This window comes from Manis pentadactyla, chromosome 14 (genome assembly GCF_030020395.1).
Source record: "Manis pentadactyla isolate mManPen7 chromosome 14, mManPen7.hap1, whole genome shotgun sequence".
Lineage (NCBI taxonomy): Eukaryota > Metazoa > Chordata > Mammalia > Pholidota > Manidae > Manis > Manis pentadactyla.
Genome location: NC_080032.1, coordinates 11,176,055 through 11,198,027, shown reverse-complemented (window position 1 = coordinate 11,198,027; position 21,973 = coordinate 11,176,055). Strand labels below are relative to the sequence as shown.

The 21,973-nt window shown below is 48.7% G+C and overlaps 1 protein-coding gene across 1 annotated transcript in view; it reads left to right on the top strand.

Annotated features, from left to right (window-relative positions):
* Nucleotides 1-21,973, top strand: part of MYO18B (myosin XVIIIB) — a 231,732-nt gene that overhangs the window by 18,105 nt on the left and 191,654 nt on the right. Inside the window, exons 9-11 of the mRNA XM_057492611.1 lie at nt 95-195; nt 3,947-4,010; nt 14,044-14,188. Of these exons, the coding sequence (XP_057348594.1) occupies nt 95-195; nt 3,947-4,010; nt 14,044-14,188 (310 nt within the window). The remainder of the gene's footprint in view (nt 1-94; nt 196-3,946; nt 4,011-14,043; nt 14,189-21,973) is intronic.

Here is a 21,973-nt window from a genome sequence, read left to right as displayed (position 1 = left end):
GTGGGGCATTCTGATGGGGCCTCCGGGGAGCTGGCCACCAGGCAGGGGACAGATGTACCGGAGTGCTGACCACTGTGCATCCCGCCCACCGCAGACAATGCTTCTGGAGAAGAGCCGTGTGGCGCGGCAGCCGGAAGGGGAAGGCAATTTCGAGGTTTTCTCCCAGATGCTGGCTGGATTGGACCTGGATCTCAGGTGAGCCACAGGGTTAGGCAGGGACAGTGGAAGACAGTGAGACAAAGAAAACCCTCTCTCCAGGGGCCCAGTCGAGACAGTGGTATGAATCTGACCTCTGAATCCAGCTGCCTTCTACTGCTCCTGGGCTGCGTGATGAAGGTCAAGTGTTGCCCACTGTGAACCCCGGTTTTGTCAATGGAGAAAAGAGGCAGAAATGAAATAAAACAAAGGCATTTATTTGGGGTCTCAGAATTGCAATTCAGGGAGCACAGATTTGGGTAGCAACCCAAATTGTTTCCCCAGGGGTGACAAGGATTTTTAAAGACAAAAGAGACTGTTTGTATGTGTTGTTTATAAAGAATTGTGATTGGCGTTGGTGGCAGAAAATTGATCTTGACTGCATGTAACTGGTTGCTAGGGCCATCACTAAGCAAAGCCTCTCACTGTAGAGTTACAGGTGTTCAGGCTGAGCCCTTGGGGGTATTTGCAGTTTGGCCCAGTTCAAATGTTCATGGTTCCATCGATGAGGACGTGCAGATGGCCTGTCTCCTTAACGGCCTCCTAGCTCCATCTGAAAGCCCCTTGACATAAGTTGACTCCATTGCCTTTCATGTTTCATAGCTTCTTCCTCTGTAAAGTGAAAACAATACCTTGACCAACCTTATAGGATTAAGTGAGATAAGTCACTCACAGTCCTTTATAAACGCTGGGGTGGTGGAGGCGAGCGGCTGGGACTGTGGCCTATCAGCTTAGGGCCTAACAGCAGCATGGGTGGGGGGTGAGGAACAGAAGGTCCCAAGTCTTCCATAAGTTCTTAAACTCGGTGGGAGCCCTGGGCGCACAGAAGGGTTTGCCCAAATGGGGTACGTGAGGACAAGGGGGCACCCAGTGCAACAGCAAGCAGGGGGGCTAGGCGAGACTCATCTTGGAGGGCTTCCTGGGGGAGGTGGCCCAGTCTCTGCCCCTGCTGGATTCTGTAGGGCATCCTTGGGCACATACGGCTCTCTCTCTCTGAGCCTCGGTTTCCTCATATGTCAAATGAACAGGCAAGGTTCTCAGGCAGCCCCAGGAGAAGAAAACTCTGGGTGACAATTTGCAGTTTGCCCTGTGCCTCCCCCAGTGTTTGTCTCCCGTCTGCCTCCGCAGTTGGAAGGACAGGCTCAACCCCGCTGTTGTCCTCGGCTGAGGCCATAGGACAGCTGTACCCTTTGGAGAGTTTTGCAGAGAGGGCAGGTTATGAGGAAACTCTCCCTTTCCAGAGTAGGGTAACTGAGTTGTAAAGAAGCTTCTGGAAGGCAGTCAGAGCCTCTAGATGAACCTGGAATGGGGCTGTGCCATATGGTGGCTGGGACCACGGACTCTGGGGCTGAGCTGCAGGGATGTGCATCTGGTTTATCCCCTTGCTGGCTGTGTGACCTCGGGCTGGGGACTCTTCCTTCCTGACCCTCACTTTCCTGACTTGTAAAATGGGTGTGAAAACATCTACCTTGGAGCACTATGAGGAGGGTTATAAAGTGGACAGGCGTGCGTGCTTAGAGTAGCACCATGGCCAAGCGTGTGCTTTTTGTGCGTTTGTCCATTTTGTGCAGAATGGGATCTGCCCTAACACCCCCCCCCCCCCGAGACCCTGAGCAGGGCTGTGCTGGTGAGGATGACTTTGGGCTCAGAGGGATTGTGTTTGGATCCTGCCTGTGCCCTCTGTGGTCCTCTCTGAACCTCAGTTTCCCTTTCTATAGAATGGGTACCTACTAGTGCCAACCCTGTGGGCATTTAAATCCGTTCAAAGCAGCAGGCGCCCTGTTGGTGGACAGCTGGGGCATAACGTGGGAGCACTTCCCATAAACTCTGAACATGGCAGTCTGAATCCTGCATTCCAGTTCCGGCTTCAGGTGAAAGGCTTCACCTCTGGGGCCCTCCATTCCCACATCTCTCAGGGCACTGGCGGGCACGCACATCTCCCTGGGGAACCTGCATCGGGCTGCGTTCTGAGCCTGGAGCCCTTGCCTGCTGGAAAGGGGGGAGCTGGGGGCTCCCTGTGGGACAAGCCCAGGAAGGACAGGGCTGGGCTGCTGTTGGCAGAGGATGCCAAGCCTCTATGCCAGGCCAGGCCCAGCCCGGGAGGGCTCTGTGTCAGTGGGCCTGGCAAAGGTGAGTGTGATGTGCTTAGAGTGATGAGGAAGCTGTGCCTGAGGGGAGGAGGATGACGCAGATGAGCTTCAGGGACCCAGGGAGATGTGAGAAAAGTGCTTAGCACAGCAAAGACCCTTTAAGGGGTCACAGTCATGCTGGGGCTCTGGTGACCTCCTAGGCTGTCTCCCTTTTCCTACCTCCACTGCTGCCAGGCTATTCCTTCATTCACAGGAAAGCTATCAAAAGACAAAAACTGGTTCCCACTTTCACAAATGTCCTTACTCCCATGCATGCATGTGGCAAACTCCTATTCATCCTTCAAAACCCTCCTTTGAAACCCTTTTGAGGAGTGCAGAATTTCTGACTGTTGCTTCCTCAGTTTCTCCTTTGTGCCATTTTGGTGCCTGGTGTGTGCTTCTGGTTCAGCCCTTGCTGCACTGGAGTTTGTGGATCTCTCTTCCCCACCAGGCTTACTGATGTTTGAATCAGGGGCCCTCCCTTATTTCTTTCTGCTTCCCCAGCATTTAGTATAGGACTTGGCACCAGGTTGATGTTCCGTAATTGTTTGTCAAGTTGAACTTCCAACTGATGGAATACAGAGCATGTTGAGTGCAAGGGGAACAACTGTAGACTATAGAGTACCTACTGTGCGCCAGCTGGCAGGGGCAGTTTATATATAATAGTTCATCTAATCCTGGGAGGCAAGATGAGCTACAGGGAGACTCAGAGAAAGACCTGGTCCACTACTGGCAGGGCTGGGCTTGGGCTTGAACCCTTTGAGACAAGGGTCCTTCCAGGGCATGAGGCAGAAGCCTGGGCTATGGGGTTCTGTAGGAAACTGGGGGTATGGGCACTAGAGGGCCCAGAACTGGAGAAACTGCCTGGAGACAGGTGAGTAAGCTCTAGTTCCAGGAATCAGTTTGAGCCGCCATGGGGCAGGAAGTGTGGGGGCCTGTGCTGGGCTCTGTGATGCTTTTCCGAGTGAGGTGTGCCTGGGGAGGGGCAGGGCTGGCCGTGCCACTACCTCCCCTTTTGCTGGCACCCTTCAGGCTTGCAGGGTTGGGCAGCCTGTCTGTAGTTCCCTCTCTTAGGGAACCTCCAGTCTGAACACTGAAATGAGCCGTAAGCATCATGTCACTTTATAGGGTGAGACAGAGGCCGGAAGAAGGGGCGAGTAGTAGGAGAGCATAGGAACCTATACTCTGGGGACCAAGATGGCTCAGCCCAACTCCTGGCTCCATGTTTGCAGCTGCAGGGGAAAAGTGCTAACTCACAGTGCCTCTGATTTGTCATCTGTAAAAAATGGGGATCGTATTTATACCTATTGGGTGGCACTATCATGAATAACCTTCAAACTCAGCATATAGAAAGGACTAATTCAAGTTACCTATTCTAATATCATCCTTGAGCAAGTTCACACAGCCAGTGAGTGAAGGCTGGAGTTAGGACATGCTCCCCTTTTTAGTCTATGACTCTTTCTTTCAGGGTTTTTTGGCATTTGTCAAGGGCCAAGTAAGGGCAGTGAGGAATATTCTGGAAGTGGGGCCGGACCTGGGGCTGTCTGGAGCATCGTGTGGAGCCTTGCCAGGTCACTGGTGTGCTTTGGGCTTCCCTTACCTGGACCCTTTTCTGCTTTCAGGACAGAGCTGTTCCTGCACCAGATGGCAGATAGCAGCTCCTTCGGCATGGGCATGTGGCCTAAGGTAAGGAGGAGGTCCTTTTACGGTGTCTGGGTGTCTGTGTTCCTATGGCCAGAATGGGAGTGTGATATAGGGGTTCCTTTTGCAACTCTTCTTCTTTGCCACTGGAGTGCAGAGCTGGTAAGGGCTGGCCATGTGCGGGAGGCAGGGGTTACCTTGGCAGTGCCTGGCTTGATGGGACAATAAGACTTGTATGAATAAAGAGAACCAGGAGGTGGGAGACACAGAGGTAAGAGTGTGGCTCTGGGAACAGGCTATCCGGTTCAAACCCCAGCTCTGACACTTACTGATATGTGACTTCAGGCATACAGTCTAAGTTCTCTGAATGTCTGTGCCCTCTAAAATAATGAGAGTAGTAGCATCTGCCTCATGGAGTGGTTTTAAGGATTAAATGAAATGAGATACATGAAATGCTTAGAACAGGGCTTGGCCTAAATCAATCAACTGACTACTCTTAGAAAATGTTATTGATGAATATGGGTAGGTGCCATCAGAGATGGCTTCTTGGAAGATGTGGCCTGTGCATAGGACCTTGATAAATGGTATTCAATTATTTAAAACATTTTATATTTCAACAGTTGTTTTCTGAATCACTATACTACCTGCCTCTGATCCTGCTACACACACCACTTCCTCCTGTGCCAGGCCTGTGCTAAGTGCTGCTATTAAAGTCCTCACCCATGAATTTTTACTGTATCAGGAGAGACAGACATGAGGATTAATGCAATCATGTAGGATAAGAATATGGCAGAGGTTGCACAAGAGGCTGTGGAAACTTGAGGATAGTTGAACACTTGAGATCTATTTGGCCTTAATCAGGGAAGACTTCTTAGCCAAGGGGACATTTGATCTGGGTTTTGAATGATGAGTAGGAGTTCACCAGGTAGAGGAGGGTAGGTGATTTCAACATGGAAGTTTTTTTCCAAACATACACATCTGGGAAACAGGTGGTACTGGAATAATTGGGTATCCTCATGCAAAAAATAAATTTCAATCCACAACCTCACACCATACTAAAAAATAAAAAATAAAAAGAGTGTAGACCTAAATGTAAAACTTAAAACCATATAATTTCTAGAAGAAGAGAAATTTTTTTTCTACCTTTGGTCTGAGTCAAGATTTCTTAGATGCAACACCGAATGCACAGTCCATAATAGAACAAATAGATCAACTGTAGTTCTTCAAAATTAAGAATTTCTGCTGTTTGAAAGTGTTGGTGAATATGGAAATACAAGCCACAGACTGGGAGAAAATACTTGCAGATTACATATCTGATAAAGTATTTGAATCCAGAATAGATGAGTGACTCTCTAGACAACAACCTAACAAAAAAGATGGGCAAGAGATTTCAACATACACTTCACGGAAGAAGATATATGAATGCCCAATAAGCACAGGAAAATACGCTCAACATCGTTAAAGAAATTTAAATGGAAACCACAGTGCAGTAGCGTTACACAATTACAAAAGGCCCACATTTAAAAAAATGGATTATACCAAGTGCTGGTGAGAATTTGTGGTAACTGGAACTCACACACACTGCTGGAGGGAATGGAAAACAGTACGACCATTTTGGAAAACGGGCTCTTAAAAAGTCAAACTTATCCCTCCTGTATGACACTCTAGTCTATCCCTGGCTTTCTCTGCAGGAGAATGAAGATGTCTGTCCATACAAAAACTTCTACATGGAAGTTCCAAGTAGTTTTATTTGTAATCGCCAGAACCTAGAAACCGCCCAGGTGTCTACTAAGAGGTGAACAGATGGAGGTACATTGTAGACTATGCGTTAAGATAGTATACTCATCCTCCAGAAAAGTGAGTGAACAAACACCATAGCTCTCAAAATAATCATGCTGGGTGAGAAATCTCAAAGGAGAGAGTACAGCCCTGTGACCCCATGTATGTGAAACTAGGAAATGTGACTCGTGGTGATGGAAAACAGTCAGTGGTTGCCTGGGACTGGACGGGAGCAGGAGGAGGGGAGAAAGGATTATAAAGGGAAGCTTTTTGGGGCTGAGGGGTATGTCGTGGTCTTCACTGTGGTCATGATAGTTTCATGAGCATATACCTCAAAACTTACTGACTTGTACATTTTTAAGGTGAGTAGTTTATTCTTTGTCAATTATATCTCAATACACACACTGCTGAGTGCTATCCACAGAGCTACTGTTCAGTAGTTCTGGGGTGGGGCCTGAGAATCTGCACTGCTCCCAAGTTCCCAGGTGATGCTTATGCTGGTCCCAGGACCCCGCTTTGAGAATCACTGTGGTTGAGGCTCTGTCTGCAGCAGGTGAAAGTGCAGCTCGTTCATCATCGAATTCTGGATCTACTTGTCTTCCATCTAAATCAACCTAAGTCCACTTCTTCCCCACCCCTCCCTCCATGGGAGGGAGGCCGTAGCATGGTGTTTTTTCCATTCTCTTACTCCCCATGACTGGGGGCCATTCGGAGCTGGGACCTTAGCCTTGACGGCAGAGGATGAGCAGCTACCCCGGCACTTGGGTTTCCTTGTTCACTTAATGAGTTTTGGACAAGTGTATCTAATTGAGGCAGGAAGAGGATGGTTGGTTGTTTTTCCATCCTTTTGAGGAGGAAAAGGGCCTGAGCTTGGCCCTGGTGAGCTCATCAGCCTGATTTGACTGTAAGTCTGCATATAGGGGTGGGTCACAGTGTCTCCGTGCCCAGGAGGCTTTGAAATTGTTTTCTTTGTGTGTGTGCGTTTGTGTGTATCTCTGGGGGGTGTTTTCTGGGGGGATGGTTCCTTTGTTCTCTCTCTGCTACCTGGTGGGTATCCACAGTGTCTTCTCTGTTTTCCAAAAACAAAAATAAATTCTGAAAAGTTGCTGGTCTTTGATACAAGCCTGGGCTGCTGTTCTGGGACTGGGCAGGCCGGGTACAGCCTCAGTAAGGGAATCTGAAGGTCAGGGAATGTACCCCAAGAATCCGAGTTGCTAAGTACAAGCCTCCTGAGTTGCCAGGTTTAGCAATAAAAACATGGGATGCCCAGAACTTGTTCATCTTGTAACTGATCTAATGTCAGCATGATGACCCTAACTAATAATACTGTATTTTTGTGCACTTAAACTTCCTAGGAGAGTGGATCTTAATTCTTTTCAAAACACACAGAAAAAATGGTAACTGTGTGAAGTGGTGGATGTATTAATTAACTTCATTGTGGTAATTATTTCACCATGTATATGTATGTCAAATCATTGCATGTACACCTAAATATATGCAGTTTTTATTTGTCAGTTATAATTCAGTAAATTAGAAAAAATCAAAGACTCTCAGTTAAATTTGAATTTCAGATAAATGTTGAATTTTTTTTTTTTAGTGTAAATATGTCCCAAATATTGCATGGGGTTGGAGTTGAATCACAGAAGGCTGCCTGGAGAAGGTGAACATTGAGCTGGTCCTGGACTGAGTGAAGTTAGTGCAGTGAAGCCAGCATTCCTGCTATACCAATATTTCAAGGGCATATAATTAACACTAAAAAATTATCCATCGTTATCCATCAGAAATTCACATTTAACTAGATGTCTCGCATTTTCTCTAGCAGTTCTACAGTCCAAATTCATGCTTAGCAGAGCCTTCTTCCTCCTTAGCCAATCCCGGGACTCAGATCAGATCCTGCTTCTGTTTCTTCTGTAACAGCTGGTTTTGTTGTCCTCTGGAAATTCACTGATGACAGCGGTTAAATAAAGGAATCTGGAGTCTGACAGACCCAGGTTCCAATATCAGTACCAGCACTTAAGGCCGCGTAGTCTTAAGCAAAGTGAATTTTCTTTTCTGGGCCTCAGTTTCCTCATCTGTAAAACTGGGATGGTAATAACTCCCTCTTGCTCCCGAGTTAAATGAGATAAAGCCCATCAAGTATGTGGGCTTCCAGTGCCTGGAATTCAGCCAGTGTCAGCTTGTATTATTATTGGGTTATTATTCAGCATTAGCCTAGTTGGCAACATTGGACCCGTTGGGTGTACCTTGGCCGTCCACGCTGTTTTTTTTTCATTTACCGGTTTTACCTCTGTTCTCCTTTAGTTTGTATTGTAAACGGAACATTTATTTAAAGAATTAATGCATATTTCCTGTGGAAAATCAGGAAACAGCATTCAGAACAACTAAAACCAAAACACACACACTCCCACAAACCAAAACCAGTCGCCCATCCAGAGGCATCCATTGGTGACATTTCGGCAGATAATCTCAGTATTTTTCTTATGAATATTTTACACAGTTCATAAAAATCTGTATGTCGTGAAAACTTTCACAGGCAATATTTATAATGACCAGGCAGACATTCATGGTGGAGTCATGATTCCTTGATGTTTTTCCCTTCTGTTGTCCACTGAAACGTATTGTAAAACCCTTTTGTAGTTCTTAATTAGGAGGTGATCACTATCTTCGTGCATTCATCAGTCTCAGTGCCAGTGCCGCCGCCTTCCCAGCCTGCTGTCCAAGGGGAGGCCTCCTGTTAAGGTCTTTTCTGTGATCCTTCGGTAACAATTTCTCATTGTGTATCACACTCTTTGTTTACTTATAGTCTGTTCCCCTGGACCCTAAGTTCTGAGAGGATGGGGGTCTTGTGTGTCCTGTTCATTGTTTGTGTATTATGCAAGGCCTAATACTGAGCCAGGCATACAGCAAGTGCCCCTTAAATATTTGTTGAGTGAATAAATAAATGAGCGTGTCCCACTTGCCACAACTTGGCTAAGATCACGTCTTTCCTGTTTTCTAACCTTTGCTACCTTGGTAGGCAATGCTCTGTGAATTACACCTGAATTGACCCTCCTGTGTCTTTGAAGGTGTTGTCTAGGGCTTTGGGGGTCTGGTGTCTTTGGATCAACTGCCTGCATCCTGGGAGCTGGGGTGGTTGCTGGGAATCACCGAGGACCTGGAGAGGGGGATTTGAGAGTCTGCGGCTTTTACCCCTCAGCCAGCCTGGGTGTCTGGAGTCCTTGAACATGGAATTAGTAGCACCATGGGCCTATCTTACAGGGGACAAACCCTCTTATCAGGGATGCCAACTGGCAGCTCATTGATGTTCCCTCATCAGTGGGTATTTATTGGTCTTACTAGATCGCAGGACCTTGCACAGAGAAGTAACTCAGCCAGGTCTCTATCCCAAAGGACATCAGTCCAAACCAGAATGACAGGTGCCTGAATAGAGGTGTATATAGGCTGAGGCCAGGCTGGGAGTGGTAGAGGCTTATCAGGGAAGGCTTCCTGGAGGAGGTGATAACATACTAACCTGGACTGAGAGTGAAGATGGACAGGTGCAGTGAGGCCAGCATTCCTGCTACACCTAGCACCTAGTACAAGGTAAAGGTGGGGAGATGGCAAACAGTGCAGTGTGGTCAAAGAGCACAGGAGGAAGTGTGGGGTGGGCAGCTGCAGCAGGGGCCCGGGGGGAAGCTCTGAGACCCCCAGGTGGCGCCAGTCCTCGGGGGGGCCCCCCTCTGCCTGCTGACCACCAGTTCTACCTCCTGGTCCTCAGACTGTGTACCCCCTGCCTGCCACATTTCAGCTTTTAAATGGAACTTACTTGAGATCTGCCAGGGCACCAAGACACATGTGAAAACACAAAGCTTTCATATTATTTTCTTCTCTATAATTTATTTTTCTGCAACCTAGCCTGATGTTTTAAAAAAGTGCCCAGCAGCAGTGGTAATAATAATAATAATCCTCGCCTCCCAGCACTTGCTTCTGGCTGTCACCTCCCAGGCTTTGGCCAGAGGCACGTTTATTTAATATGACCCAGTTGTCAACCACAGAGAAATGGTCTCTGAGTGCATGGGTGGGGGCCGTGCACTGGGGCTGGGAGCTTCCTTAGTTGAATCCTCCTAATGACCCTTTGAGGTAAGGAATTATTTTCACATGTTTTTCAGGAAGAATAACCAGGCTCAGAGAGGTGAAGTTATTTGCCCAAGGGCACACAGCTTTTAAGTGGCAGGGACTGGACTGGAATGCAGGTTGGCCCAGCTCCAAATCTGCCACAACTGTTCATCCCGCTCTGTCATCTCAGTCCTGTGTAGTGGCTGAAGACATCTTTCAGCCTCAGTTTTCTACCTGTGGAATGGGCACAGCAGCACCCAACCGCTCAGCCTGCTCCTTGGCTTGGGGGCTCTGTAGAGTATCAGCATATTGGGATATTATCCCTCCCCAAATGGGTGGCTTTAGACAAATGCCTAAACCTCTCTGTGCCTCAGTTTCCTCCTCTGTTATTTGGAGAGACCCACACCTGCCTTACAGAGTAAAAGGTCCATGTAGAGCATAATAGGTGCTCAACTAATGCTTTCTCTCCTCCTTCCTTAAAATGGACTCCCAGTGTCCAGAGAGGATGTAGGCCAAGCAAGATCCAGCAGGGGCAGGGCCACTTGGAAATGGGTAGCTCCTGGCTCTGGACGGACACCTGTCCTGCCTGCCCCATGGTCTCCATGAGGTTCACCCACCTGTGCAGGCACTGAGGTTTCCTGCAGATGAATTGAGTCCATGTTCAGCATTTTCCTCTCCGAGCCAGCTGTAGGCCCAGGGGGTGGAGGGGTGCGAATCTCCTGGGCTAATTGGTTGTAGAGACAGGGGAGCCCACCCCAGCCCTGGAGGAGAGGGGTTGGTTTATAGCCCCCTGAACCTGCCTGAACGCCCCACCCCCTTGTGCTGATAACCAGGGAAGAGGACACCCAGGTGCCAGTCCCTTAGCCAGGGAGGCCACCAGCAGCCGCCCGCTCCATCAGAGGGCAGCTGCCCACACCCTTCCCTCTGCAGGGCAGCCTGCATGACCCCCTTCTCTGGGTTCTTGGGACCCAGTGTGCTGTGGGCCCCCGCCCTGCACCCTTTGGCTCCAAGACCCTTCCTGCCTCTCCAGCACCCACTGCACCTTACTCATTCTGTCTCCATCCTACACCCCTTCTTGCAGGAAGCCTCTGACCCTCCCCATCTGCTCTTTGCCCCTCCCAGCCCCCAGCACTCCCTCTGGACTGTTAGTGTCTACATATCTGTTGCCCTCATTGGACCGGGAGCCCCTCCTGGGCCACTTCTGGTTCAGTTTCCATGGAGTGCTGGGCATGAACTTGGGCAGTGGTGAGGAAGTGTGTCCCTGGATGGCCAAACAGCCTGGGCAAAGGCATGGGCAGGAGAGATGCAGTGGTGTGTGGATGCCAGCATTGTTTGAGCTCCACTGGGTGCTGGGGCTTTGCACACATCAACTCACTTAGTCCACAGCAGCCCTAGAAGGAGGGTAGGCCATTATTTCCATTCTACAGAAGTGGAAACTGAGCCTCAGTTCAAGGGTAAAAGATTAATGCAAAGTCATCTGCTGGGAATGCAGAGTCAAGAGAACGCCCGGTCCCGCCTGACTCCCAATCCAAACCTGACCCTGACTGTCCTCCGTATTGTGGGAGTCTCCTGGGTGCTCTGAGTACAGCTCAGGTTCATGTGGAGAGAACAGCTTAGATTTTCTTTTTCACTGAATTACCTGCAGTCTTTGGTTGACCTTGAGTCTTTCATTGCATCCGACCCTGGATATCTTGTGAGTTGACATTTTTTCTTCATTACTGTTTTAAAAATTGAGGCAAGACATAAAGCATATTAACTGCACCGATTTTAAGTGTCCAACTCAATGATGATTATATTCTTAAACACACCGGCAGCCACAGCCCAGATCAAGACCTAGAATGCTCTGCATTCTGACGAAGGCTCCCTTGAGTCCCCTCCCATCAGGGGCCCCCCGCCAGTCGTCATTCCTCTTCCAGAGGTTAGTTTTGTCCATGTTTGAATGTCACATACATGGAATCCTGGGTGTGAATTCTTCCACATCTGGCTCCTCTGGCTCACCCTGGGTCTGTGGGGTTCATCCGTGTGGTTGTGTGTGTTGGTGCCCCGTTCTTTTTCATTGCTGCATAGTACTCCATCACGGCACCCTGGCCACCCCACCCTTTGCATATTCATTCTCCTGTGGATGGACATTTCTGCTATGAGTTGGTTTTTTTCCCACTAATTTGATCATTCATTTCATGATGTTGATGCAAGCGGGGGCTTTCATCAGGGCATTGTGCAGAGTTGTTTTGTTTCCCAGAAGTTTAAGGAACTGTGAACATCTTCCTGGTCTGATTTGCTTTGGAGCAGAAATACATATATATTTGTAACTCCAAGTCTTTCATTGGAACACAGACTTGGGAGGGGCTCGGGCGAGGGAGAGAAAAGGAAGCAAATAAGCTTTAGTGAAGTTTTCTCCTTCTCTTCACATGAGCTAAGTGGCAGCTGATGGAGTCCGCCTATAACTTAAAGTCAAATGCTCCTAGCTGACAGTGGGAGCCATAATAAATGAGCTGCCACTGTCCTTTTGGTGTCCTTTCTCTCTGCTACTTTGAAATCTCATAAATAACAGAGCATGTTGGTAAGACGCCTTCCTTCCCTTCATTTGCTCCAGTGGAGCAGCTGCAGTTGCTAGGCTGAGCTCCTAGTTGCTAGGGATTTTGTGGTCCTATGGTGGCCCAGAAATATGATGGATCAGTGGAAACATGCTTTTGCTATTAATTGAAACGTTTCCACAGTGACTCTCTCAATGTCACTGCCTGCTTTGACGTCGCTCCAATTGGTTGATGTTCCTTGCAGGTTTCTTTCCTAGTTAGAAGAAGTGCCTTGAATGGGAGAGATAACTGACCTGGGCTGGGAATCAGAAAAGCCCGATTCTAGTCTGTATCTGATATTAATTTGCCCTGTGACCTTGGGCAAGCATCATCCCCTGTCTGGGCATTGAACGCCACAAAATTCAAGGATCTGCCAGCTTTCACAGCCCACGGTTCATCACCCAAGCTCTGTAAGCAGACCAAGTGCAAATCAGTTCCTCATTATCTGCCGGTGGATTATTGACAGAAGCATTCTTGTCCCCAGCTCACTTCCTCTCAACCCAGCAGGCTTCTGGGCTGAGTCTCCTTGGCCAGATGGTGTGTGTGCAAGAGTTTCAGACTAATTTTAATATTCAATCAAATATAATTGGAGTCGTAAATCTGAAAAAGCAAAAACAACACCCTACAGTCCATAAACATCTGATCATGTCATTTTCTCTTTCCTCTGGCTTAAAAGCCTTTGGCAGCCTCCCACCGCTTGCACCAGGGATGGCACACGGTGTTTATTTCAGTCGTCGAGACAGATCAGTTGGTGGTGGCTGCAAGAGGTGATGTCCTGAAAAGAATCTGGACTCACTGGCTTGCCGTGGGATCTTGATTGACTAATAATGTCTGCCACAGGTCCAGGAATGTGGACAGGAATGCGTATTTGCAAATTGTGGCTGAAATATAAAGCCCATGCCTGTTAACATCATGTTTGAGGCTTTCACAGTCGGCACCTGCCAGCTTCTCATGCTCTATCTCTTCTACTTCTCTGTCTGGCCCACCTTCAAAAATACTTGCTTCTGGGTTCACATTCAGTTGACCACTGGTTGTCTCCAAAGATCTAAAAATGTTGTCCCTTCTGTCTATTGTGACCTTTAGTATATGACATTGGGCAACTCTGCCTATTTATCTTTCAAACTTCAATCACCATTTTGTCTCATCTTCTGTGGCCTTCTCTTTGTGTCTCTTGGGTGGGATTAATTAGTTCATTCCTACCTCTGATATCCCATAATTCCCCATTTATACCCAGATCCTACTGCCTGGCCTGTTTTACACTTGGTTGCTTTTATGTCTCTTTCCACTGTTCCCTTGCAAGGTCCTCAATGTCAAGTCCTAGGTTTTGCTCATCTTTGCATCCCACAGCCCGGCCAGCACAGAGCAGAGCCCCAATAAATCTACTAAATGAACCCATGAATGGATAAAAATCACACTACATTTCAAAAGTCAGATAGAAATGCTTTTTATAACTTTCCCAACACTCTGAGTTCTGTGTGTCAACACTCCTCAGCCTACCTAATTGTGGGTAATTTACTGTGGCAATAAAGTGACCACACGTTCTCCTGAGACCAAGCTTGGCTTCAAGTTGTGAGTTTGCATTTTCTCCACCATGATGGCCTCTTTTTCTTTCTTTTTCCCTCCACTCTCAGCCTGAAGACAAGCAGAAGGCAGTGGCTGCCTTTGCCCAGCTCCAGGGTGCCATGGAGACGCTGGGCATTTTGGAGAGTGAGCAGCAAGCCATTTGGCGGGTGTTGGCAGCCATCTACCATCTCGGAGCAGCGGGAACCTGCAAAGGTATGTCCTTCCTGCTGAGTTCACCTGGGCTGCCAGCTGTCACCACTGGCAGGTGCCTGACAAGGCTCTTCTCTCCATGAGGTGGGACAGGCTCCATCTGTCGTCTTCTGTGTCTCTGGGACGGCTCTTCAGGAGGCTTCTAAACCAGGCACGGTGAGAAGGAAACAGGGCTGGGTTTTTCAGGCAAACCTTGTAGAACAACTCTGTCCAACAGAACTTTCTGTGATGATGGAGATGGACTTCTGTGCTGTCCAGCATAGAAACCACTGGCTACATCTGGCTATTGAGCACTCAGCTTATAGCTCATGTAGCTGAATAGTTGAGCTTTTAATTGCATTAAATTTTAATTAATGTAAATTTAAATAGCCACGTGGCCATTGCACTGAGCAAAGAAGCTCTAGAACATGTAAGAGGTTGGGTCCAAGCAATAAAGGTATGTTTCCACCTAAACATCTTGGAGATGTGCCCTGCAATATGTGCTGATGTTAAGCCAGCTATCCTTCTCTCCCTGAGTCCATTCTCCTCCATAATTGTCTGTTTGTTGATTATGCCTACTTCGACTTAGTTTCCTACCTGGTTCTGATCATTCTTCTCACCCTCACCTCTCCCTCTCCCATTACTCATCTGGCCCTTTAGATTCTGTCTGTGACAGCATTTTAATTCTGGTTTCTGACTTCTCTATTTGCCAGTCTTTTTTTCTTTTTGCATGGACTGTTGCAGTAGCCTCATTGCTGATGCCTTCACTTCTCCCTCTGTCCTTCCTCACTGTGACCATTGGCCCCTGTCTGAAACATAGACCTGTTGTGCCATTCCCCTGCCTGGAATCCTCTGGAGGGTTTTTGCTTGCTTGTTAAAGCAAGAAAAATTCCATGGCTTGGCATTCAAGTGTCCTCACTTCCCTACCGACCCTCTTCTGCTATATCTTTTGGGCCTGTGAAAGGTCCAGGGGCAACAGTAGGGATTAACAGCAATGTGGTTCCTGCCTTGGACTGTCACTGTTCTTGTCTAGCTCTTTCCAGTATGGATGGCTTTCTTTGGGCCCACACAGAGGTGGAATTTACTTGTCAAGAGCACATGTGAATTGCAGTCTGTCCTCTGTACATCAACTCTAGCTGACGTTCTGGGTCCTATATGGGGAAAAAGACTCTCTGGAATGTGCTGGCACATCATTCCTGTCACTCCCACACTCGTGGGCCTTGTGGTCCATTCTTTTCCTTCTCACACACTTGAGCTGCATGTGTTGGCCCACTGATTTGATTTTGGAAATTTCTAGAAATTATGCCAAGTCCGAAATAAGTAAGGTGGGATCCCTTAGTTGTTCCAAAGCAAGGATAGACATGATTGAATGTGAGAAATCAAAGCCACTTGCCTTTCCAAACTCAGTTGTGCACTAGGCTCAGTGCCTCGGCTGTTGGGGTATCACATCCTTTTTGCTCATGGTAATGCTTCTCCCTCAGTTTTGTGGTCACTGAGACCAACCTGGGTCACGCACATTAGAGTGTGAGAACATGGTCCGTGCATATGTCCAGCTGCATTTCTCTTCCTGCAAAACTCACCTGTTAGAAGTCCCTGCCTGTGCATCTCACTTCTTCCACACCAGAGGTCAGTGACCTATGGCTTGTGGGCTAAATCAAGCCTGCCACCTGCTTTTATATAGCCTGAGAGCTAAGAATAGATTTTACCTCTTAAGTAGATGAAAAAAGGATATATGTGTAAATATACTATTTTGGGACATGTGGAAATTATATGGTGTTCAAATTATAGTTTCCACAATTAAAGTTTTATTGAAACACAGCCATTCCCATTCATTTATATGTCTTTGGCTGCATTCCTGCAAAGTGGCAGAGTTGAGTTATTGAGACAGAGATTGTATGGCCTGCAAAGCCTAAAATAATTATTCCATGGCTCTTTACAGAAGAAGTTGGCTGGGCCCTATTCTAAACCACCCCCGTGGAAGATCATGCCCTCAGAGGTCTTTGTGGCTCTGACCTCCCTAACTAGTTTTGCTCTGAAAAAACTCCTCTGTCCTCCTCAGATCTAGACAAACCAGAGGCACGATGCCAGGAATCCAGCTCTGTCCCCACTTGCTGTGTGACTGTAAGCGATCCCCTCTCTCTCTGGTTTCTCAGTATTTCTCAGATGTGAAATTCTGGAATTGGGAAAGATTAGAGGTTCTTAAAGTAGGATCCAGGCACCTGTCCACCAGGAGTTTAATGTGTGGATTTCAGGGTGTATATTGGTTTCCTAAGGCTGTTGTAACAAATCACCACAAACTGAGTGACTGAAAGAACAGTAATTTGTTTTCTAACAATGCTGGAGGCTGGAAGTCCAAGCTCAAGGTGCCAGCAGGGCTGGTTTCTGCTGAGGCCTCTTCCCTTGGCTTACAGACGGCCATCATCTCGCTGTGTCCTCATATGGTCATCCCTGCATGTGTGTGTTGTCTGTGTCCTGATCCTCTTCTTGTAAGGACACCAGTCATCCTGGATTGGAGTTCCCCCGTGACCTCATTGTTCTTTAATTACCTCTTTCAAGGCTCAATCAACAAACATAGACACAATTTAAGGTACTAGAGGATAGATCTTCAATGTATGAATTTTGGGAGGATGTAATTCAGCCCATAACACACCGCGGTCCCCGGGATGAGCCAACATGCGCTTTGTGGCCAGACCTGGGCAGAGGGCAGGGTAGGAGAGGGCCTCTTCTTGTGAGTTTATCATCTTATTTAGAGAGACGGGACTTCTAAACCAGAAGCTGTCAGCCAGCCTTGTGAGCTTTTGGGGTTGGGGGTGGGATTGCACAGCTCAAGCTGGGAAAGCCACAGAGTTGGGACTTCATAGGTTGGGGATGTGTAGAAGGAAGCAAGCCTGTTTTACAGACTGGGAAACAGGCTCAGAAGGGCTTGGAGCAATAAATCAAAGGGTCAAAAATTGGGCTGCTCTGAGCTCCAGTGGTGGTCTCTTTCAGTGGGCCAGGAATGGAGTTGATGTGAGGATCAAATGACATAAGGGAGAGGAGGCTGAATCAGGCTGGGTTCCCCTGAAGCAGACCCTGAGACACAGGGTGCATGTAGCTTTTCTGGGAGTGGGGGAAGGGAGACAAGGAAGGGCAGGGGGGTGATGCCGGGATGCATTAATGCCTGGGTTACCTCTGGGCAGTTTGGGCCTAGTTCCCTTTGAACCTCTGGAGACTCTGGTTGTATTACTCTTAGCTGGTTGTATTGCTCAGGAGGGGAGGGAGCCAGACATTATCCACCTCCTGCTTCTCCTTAGTTGAAGCAGTTCCTGGGGGAGAACGTTTCCTCCTGTGCTTCCAGCTTGTCGCATGCATGAGGTGAGCCTGCTCCTGCAGCCAGAGAAAGCAGGACACGGACAGGCTCCTGCCGTGACGGGCCAGGGCAAGGGGCCGCGGGGAGGTCATCAGTAGTGCTGAGCTCGGGGCAGTCCTTCAGGAGAGGGCGACTCCGTGATCATGTTTTTGAGCCCGGGTTAGGTGACTCTCCCACAGTAGCCCAGCTGCTTGCCTCTTGGCCACACTCAGCTCACACAGGGTTGCTTCCACGGGGCACTCGCAGGCTTGGGAAGAGCACAACCTGCAGACAGGTGGGACCTTCTGATTTCCACCCTTGAAGCATCTCTGCCTCCAATGCAGCAGAACGGAGGTTAGTGGAGCCCCCTGGCTAGGTGACCTGTCACCAGAGAAGTTTGGTGCCTGAGTGTCTCCTCCTGGGGCACAGGGGCGTCCCTTCTGGTATGGGTTCAGGAACTCAACCCATACCTATAGCTGTCTGTAATGAATAAAAGTGAAAGTTACATTTATAAATATTTTATTAATACATGATTATGGCAATAATTTCTGCAAGCCTCCTCCAACCCCACCTTATAAATTATTTTAAGAGGAGCTGCCGTCAGTCTGCCTGGAAGGACTGGCTGATGATTTACTTCCTCTATATTCTGCTTTGGAAGATTTCATAATAGGTTGCTCTAAAATCAGCTATTAAGACATTCAGAGTCGTATATAAATGTCTTTGCTTTGTGTCATAACAGAATCACTTTGAAATATATTAAGAATCATTTCCATTAATCAGTTTTTTTTTCATTAAAATTATGATCTCCTCCCACCACGTCTGGCTCCCTTAACTTATTTCCAGAGGCCTAATCTTATTTTTAAAAACCACTATCAGTCCCTGTGGGGAAATTTTAGGCCTTAAAACTGGACTCGGGGTTTTTGAATGTTATAACAGTGACCACAAGCACCACTGGTGTCGGTTTAGCACTTGACAGTTTCCAAAGCACTTATACCTCTGTTAGGCCTTCTGGTCTGATTAGATTCGTGCAGTAACCTGGTGAGGAAGAACACAGCCAAGGGCCAGAGCCAGGAGTCAGCCTGCTGCCCCTGGACACTGGCTTGGCCTCTCTGAACCTCAGTTTCCTTCTCTATAGAACGGAGCTAATGATGGGATCTGCTTTGTAGGCTTGTAGTGAGTGTGAAATGAGTCAGTGCCCACAAGTAAGAGCACAGGGCCTGGCTCATGGTGGGAGACTTCATAAATGTTCACTTTCATCCATGTGCATTTGATAGATTCGAAAATGGTGGCTCAGAGTAGGGCTGGGACTTACCTGATATCACACAGGTACTATGTTCCCGACTGAGATTTGGAACCTCAGCCAGCCTCCCTGTGGGTGTCACCCCACTGCCCTAGACTGTGCAGCAAGCCATCAGGGTCATTCCCTGGTTGAGAATTCACTTGTTTTTCTGAGCCCTGAGCTGAGTTCCTTATGGACATGACAATGTCTGCACAACCTTAGAACAGCCCCAGGGGGGTGGGGGGAGGAAGGTGACAACTATTGTGATGCCCATTCTACAGGTGAGGAGACTGAGCCCTGCCAGAGAGATGCACCCCTATCGCCCAGGACACACACCTATAGCCAGAGGTGGGATTGGACCCAGGCTGCCCGTGCTCTGAGCCCTGCCTCCAGAAGCTCACCTCCTGCCTCCCTAGCACCACGTCCTGCTGCCTTTGTCCTCAAAGGCTCCAAGAGGGCCTGTGACGTTGCTTTATCACTGGGGTGCTCTGAACTGTTTTTACTCATGGCACTTCTGAAACCAAATGTGCTAGGTTTGTCCTTACACCAACTGATCCTGCATTTCTCCAGACACCAGTCAGGTGTCCTACAGTTCAGGTCAATTCTGACACCACCTGGGGTTAGTGCAGACCCCACAGGTTAAGGGCTCAGTCCCATAGGCCTGCCTGACTTCAGACGCCAGTCATGGCCACCTGTACTTCTGACTGGCCAGCTCAGGTTGACCGGGAGCCTCAGGTTTGGTAATCTGCTAGAACAGCTCACAGAACTCAGGAAGGCACTTTACTTACTGTTAGTGGCTTATTGTAAAGGGTACAACTCAGAAATGGCCAATGGAAGAGATGCATGGGCAAGGTGGGAGGCAGGGACACTCTCTGGGCCGACCCTCCTGGCACCTCCGTGTGCTTACCAACCCAGAAGCTCTCTGAACCTCAGAGTTTAGGGTTTTTAGGGAGGTTTCACTACGTAGGTAGGTTTGATGAGGTTCTTGGCCACTGGCGATTAGCTCAGTCTCCAGCCCCTTGTTCCCCTCCCCTCCCAGGGGAGGTCAGTGGGTGGGGCTGAAAGTTCCACGTTTCTAATCAGGCCTTGCTCCTTTTGGTGACCAGCCCCTACCATGAAGCCGTGAGGGCCCCCAGACACCACTCATCTCATTAGCACACAGAAGACTCATCACTTCATGGAAGGGTTTTAGGAGCTGTGTGCCAGGAACTGGGATGGAGACCACATATATATTTATCAGAAACCAAGCCCTGTGCAACAGCCCCAGATCCAGCTGGCCCTGTAAAAGGCCACTGAGTGCATGTGGAGTGGTTCCAGGCTTTTGGGGGCCCAGGCCCTCAGGTCACCACGTTGCCAGCGTGCTCATGGTCCCTGCTGGGTTTGGCTTCTGCCTACGGAGCCTTTAAGCGCTGACAACACACTTGGCCCCAGCATAACTCTCTGGGGCTGCTCCGAGCCTCCCACTTTGGGGGGGGCATATCTTATTCCCCCTAAAGTCCACCGACCTCTAAGTTCCTGCAGAGCTCTGCCTCCATGACCTTCCCCTAGCCCTTCTCAGTCCCTTCGGCCCCCGAGACATGGTGTCCTTTGTCCAAGGAGGGTAGCAGCGTGTGTGGCTGTGGCCTGCACAGTGTCAGAGCCGGAGGGGGGGTGCGTCCCCTCAAGATGTGGCAAGAGAAAGGACATGGCCATTTTGGAGTCAGCCAGTCCTGGTTTCAGATCTCTCCTTGGTCTTTCATTTGTTGTGTGTAACCTCGGCCAAGTGGTAGATCTCACCTGAGCTCATTGCAAGAGGAAGAAAGGTTGGCCTAGAGCTTTCTGGGGGGGGGTCACCCAAGGTTGTGGTGCTAATAATGCTCCTGTTCTCAGCCACTTTTCACGGACAGGCCAGCTGGCTCCTGGCTTAGTTGGTTCATGATGAAAAGACTTGTTTGAAGAGACCAGTGCCGCTGGGTCTGAGTACACGTGCTCTCTCTCATGGTGGAAGACAGACCATGTCTCTCTGTCCCTCTACTGTGTCTCCATTTCATCTCTCTCAGAGTTGCTTTTCTGGACAGGCCCCTTGGGAAGGCAGCGGGAGGGGGCCCTGGGGACTGGCTCCACTCAGCAGGCAGAAAATCCTGAGTGATTTGACATCACAGTGGGTTTGCTCTTAACCAAGGCTCACGGCCTGAGTCATCCCTCAGGAGCCATCACTAAACCATTCATCCAACCTCGTGTTTTTGCCTTTGGCAAAAAGTGGCCCGTGGAACAATTAACTGGTGCTCATGTGTTTTGAGTGGCAGCAAAAGGATGCTCTCTGGAGCTCCCTTGATAGGGAGATGGGGAGGGAGGAGGGAAGAGGTGGGGCCCTGCGACTGGAAAGAGCTGGCTTTGAACCCAGGCTCAGCTGTCTCTGGGCTGTGATTTTAATTCGTGCATTTAACTCATGATGTCACCTCCCTGGACTGAGCTTCCATGTCTATAAAATGGTAATGTCCCCACTTTGATTTGATGGTCAGATAATGGATGCATGGCACTTAAGAGGTATTCAGAAAGCTGTAAGTCTCTTCTCTTTGCAAAGTACCTTTGTTATTTGCTGTCTTGCATTGGTATTAAAACCAGCCCCCAAGGTGGGTTGGGTGGGGTCTTTAAACCCATTTGGTGGGTGAAGCCTCTAATAGGTGGCACTCCTTGCCTTAGGGCACCTAATGACACTTCTGCATTAAGGAATGGCCAGTTCAGAACCAGAATCCAGGTCTGGACTCTCATTCCAGTGCTCTTTCCCCAGCTTAGCAGAAGGTCCTGAGGGGCAAGGACAGTGCAGGGTAGTGGTCAGAGAAGTCAGGAGGGACACAGACCTGCACTCAAATGGAAGTGAAGATTCTAATACTTGCTAGCTTGTGACCAGTTCAGTTATCATGCTGTGTAACAAATCAGCCCAACTTCATACCTTAAACTGCGATCATTCGATTATCTCCCAGGGTTTCTATAGGTCTGCACTTTGGAAGGATTCAGCTGGTTGGTTCTGGTTTGAGGTCCCTCATGTGGTTGCAGTCAGATGTGGGGTGATGGGATGCAGTGGGGGCCTGGGACCAGATGGGCATCTCCCTGTCTTTGTGTGCTCTGATGGCTGTCCCCTGGGCTTGGTGGGCTTCCCCATGGCATGGCAGCTTTAGGGCCCCGAGAACAGATTTCCAGGGAGCAACACGGAAGTGACATA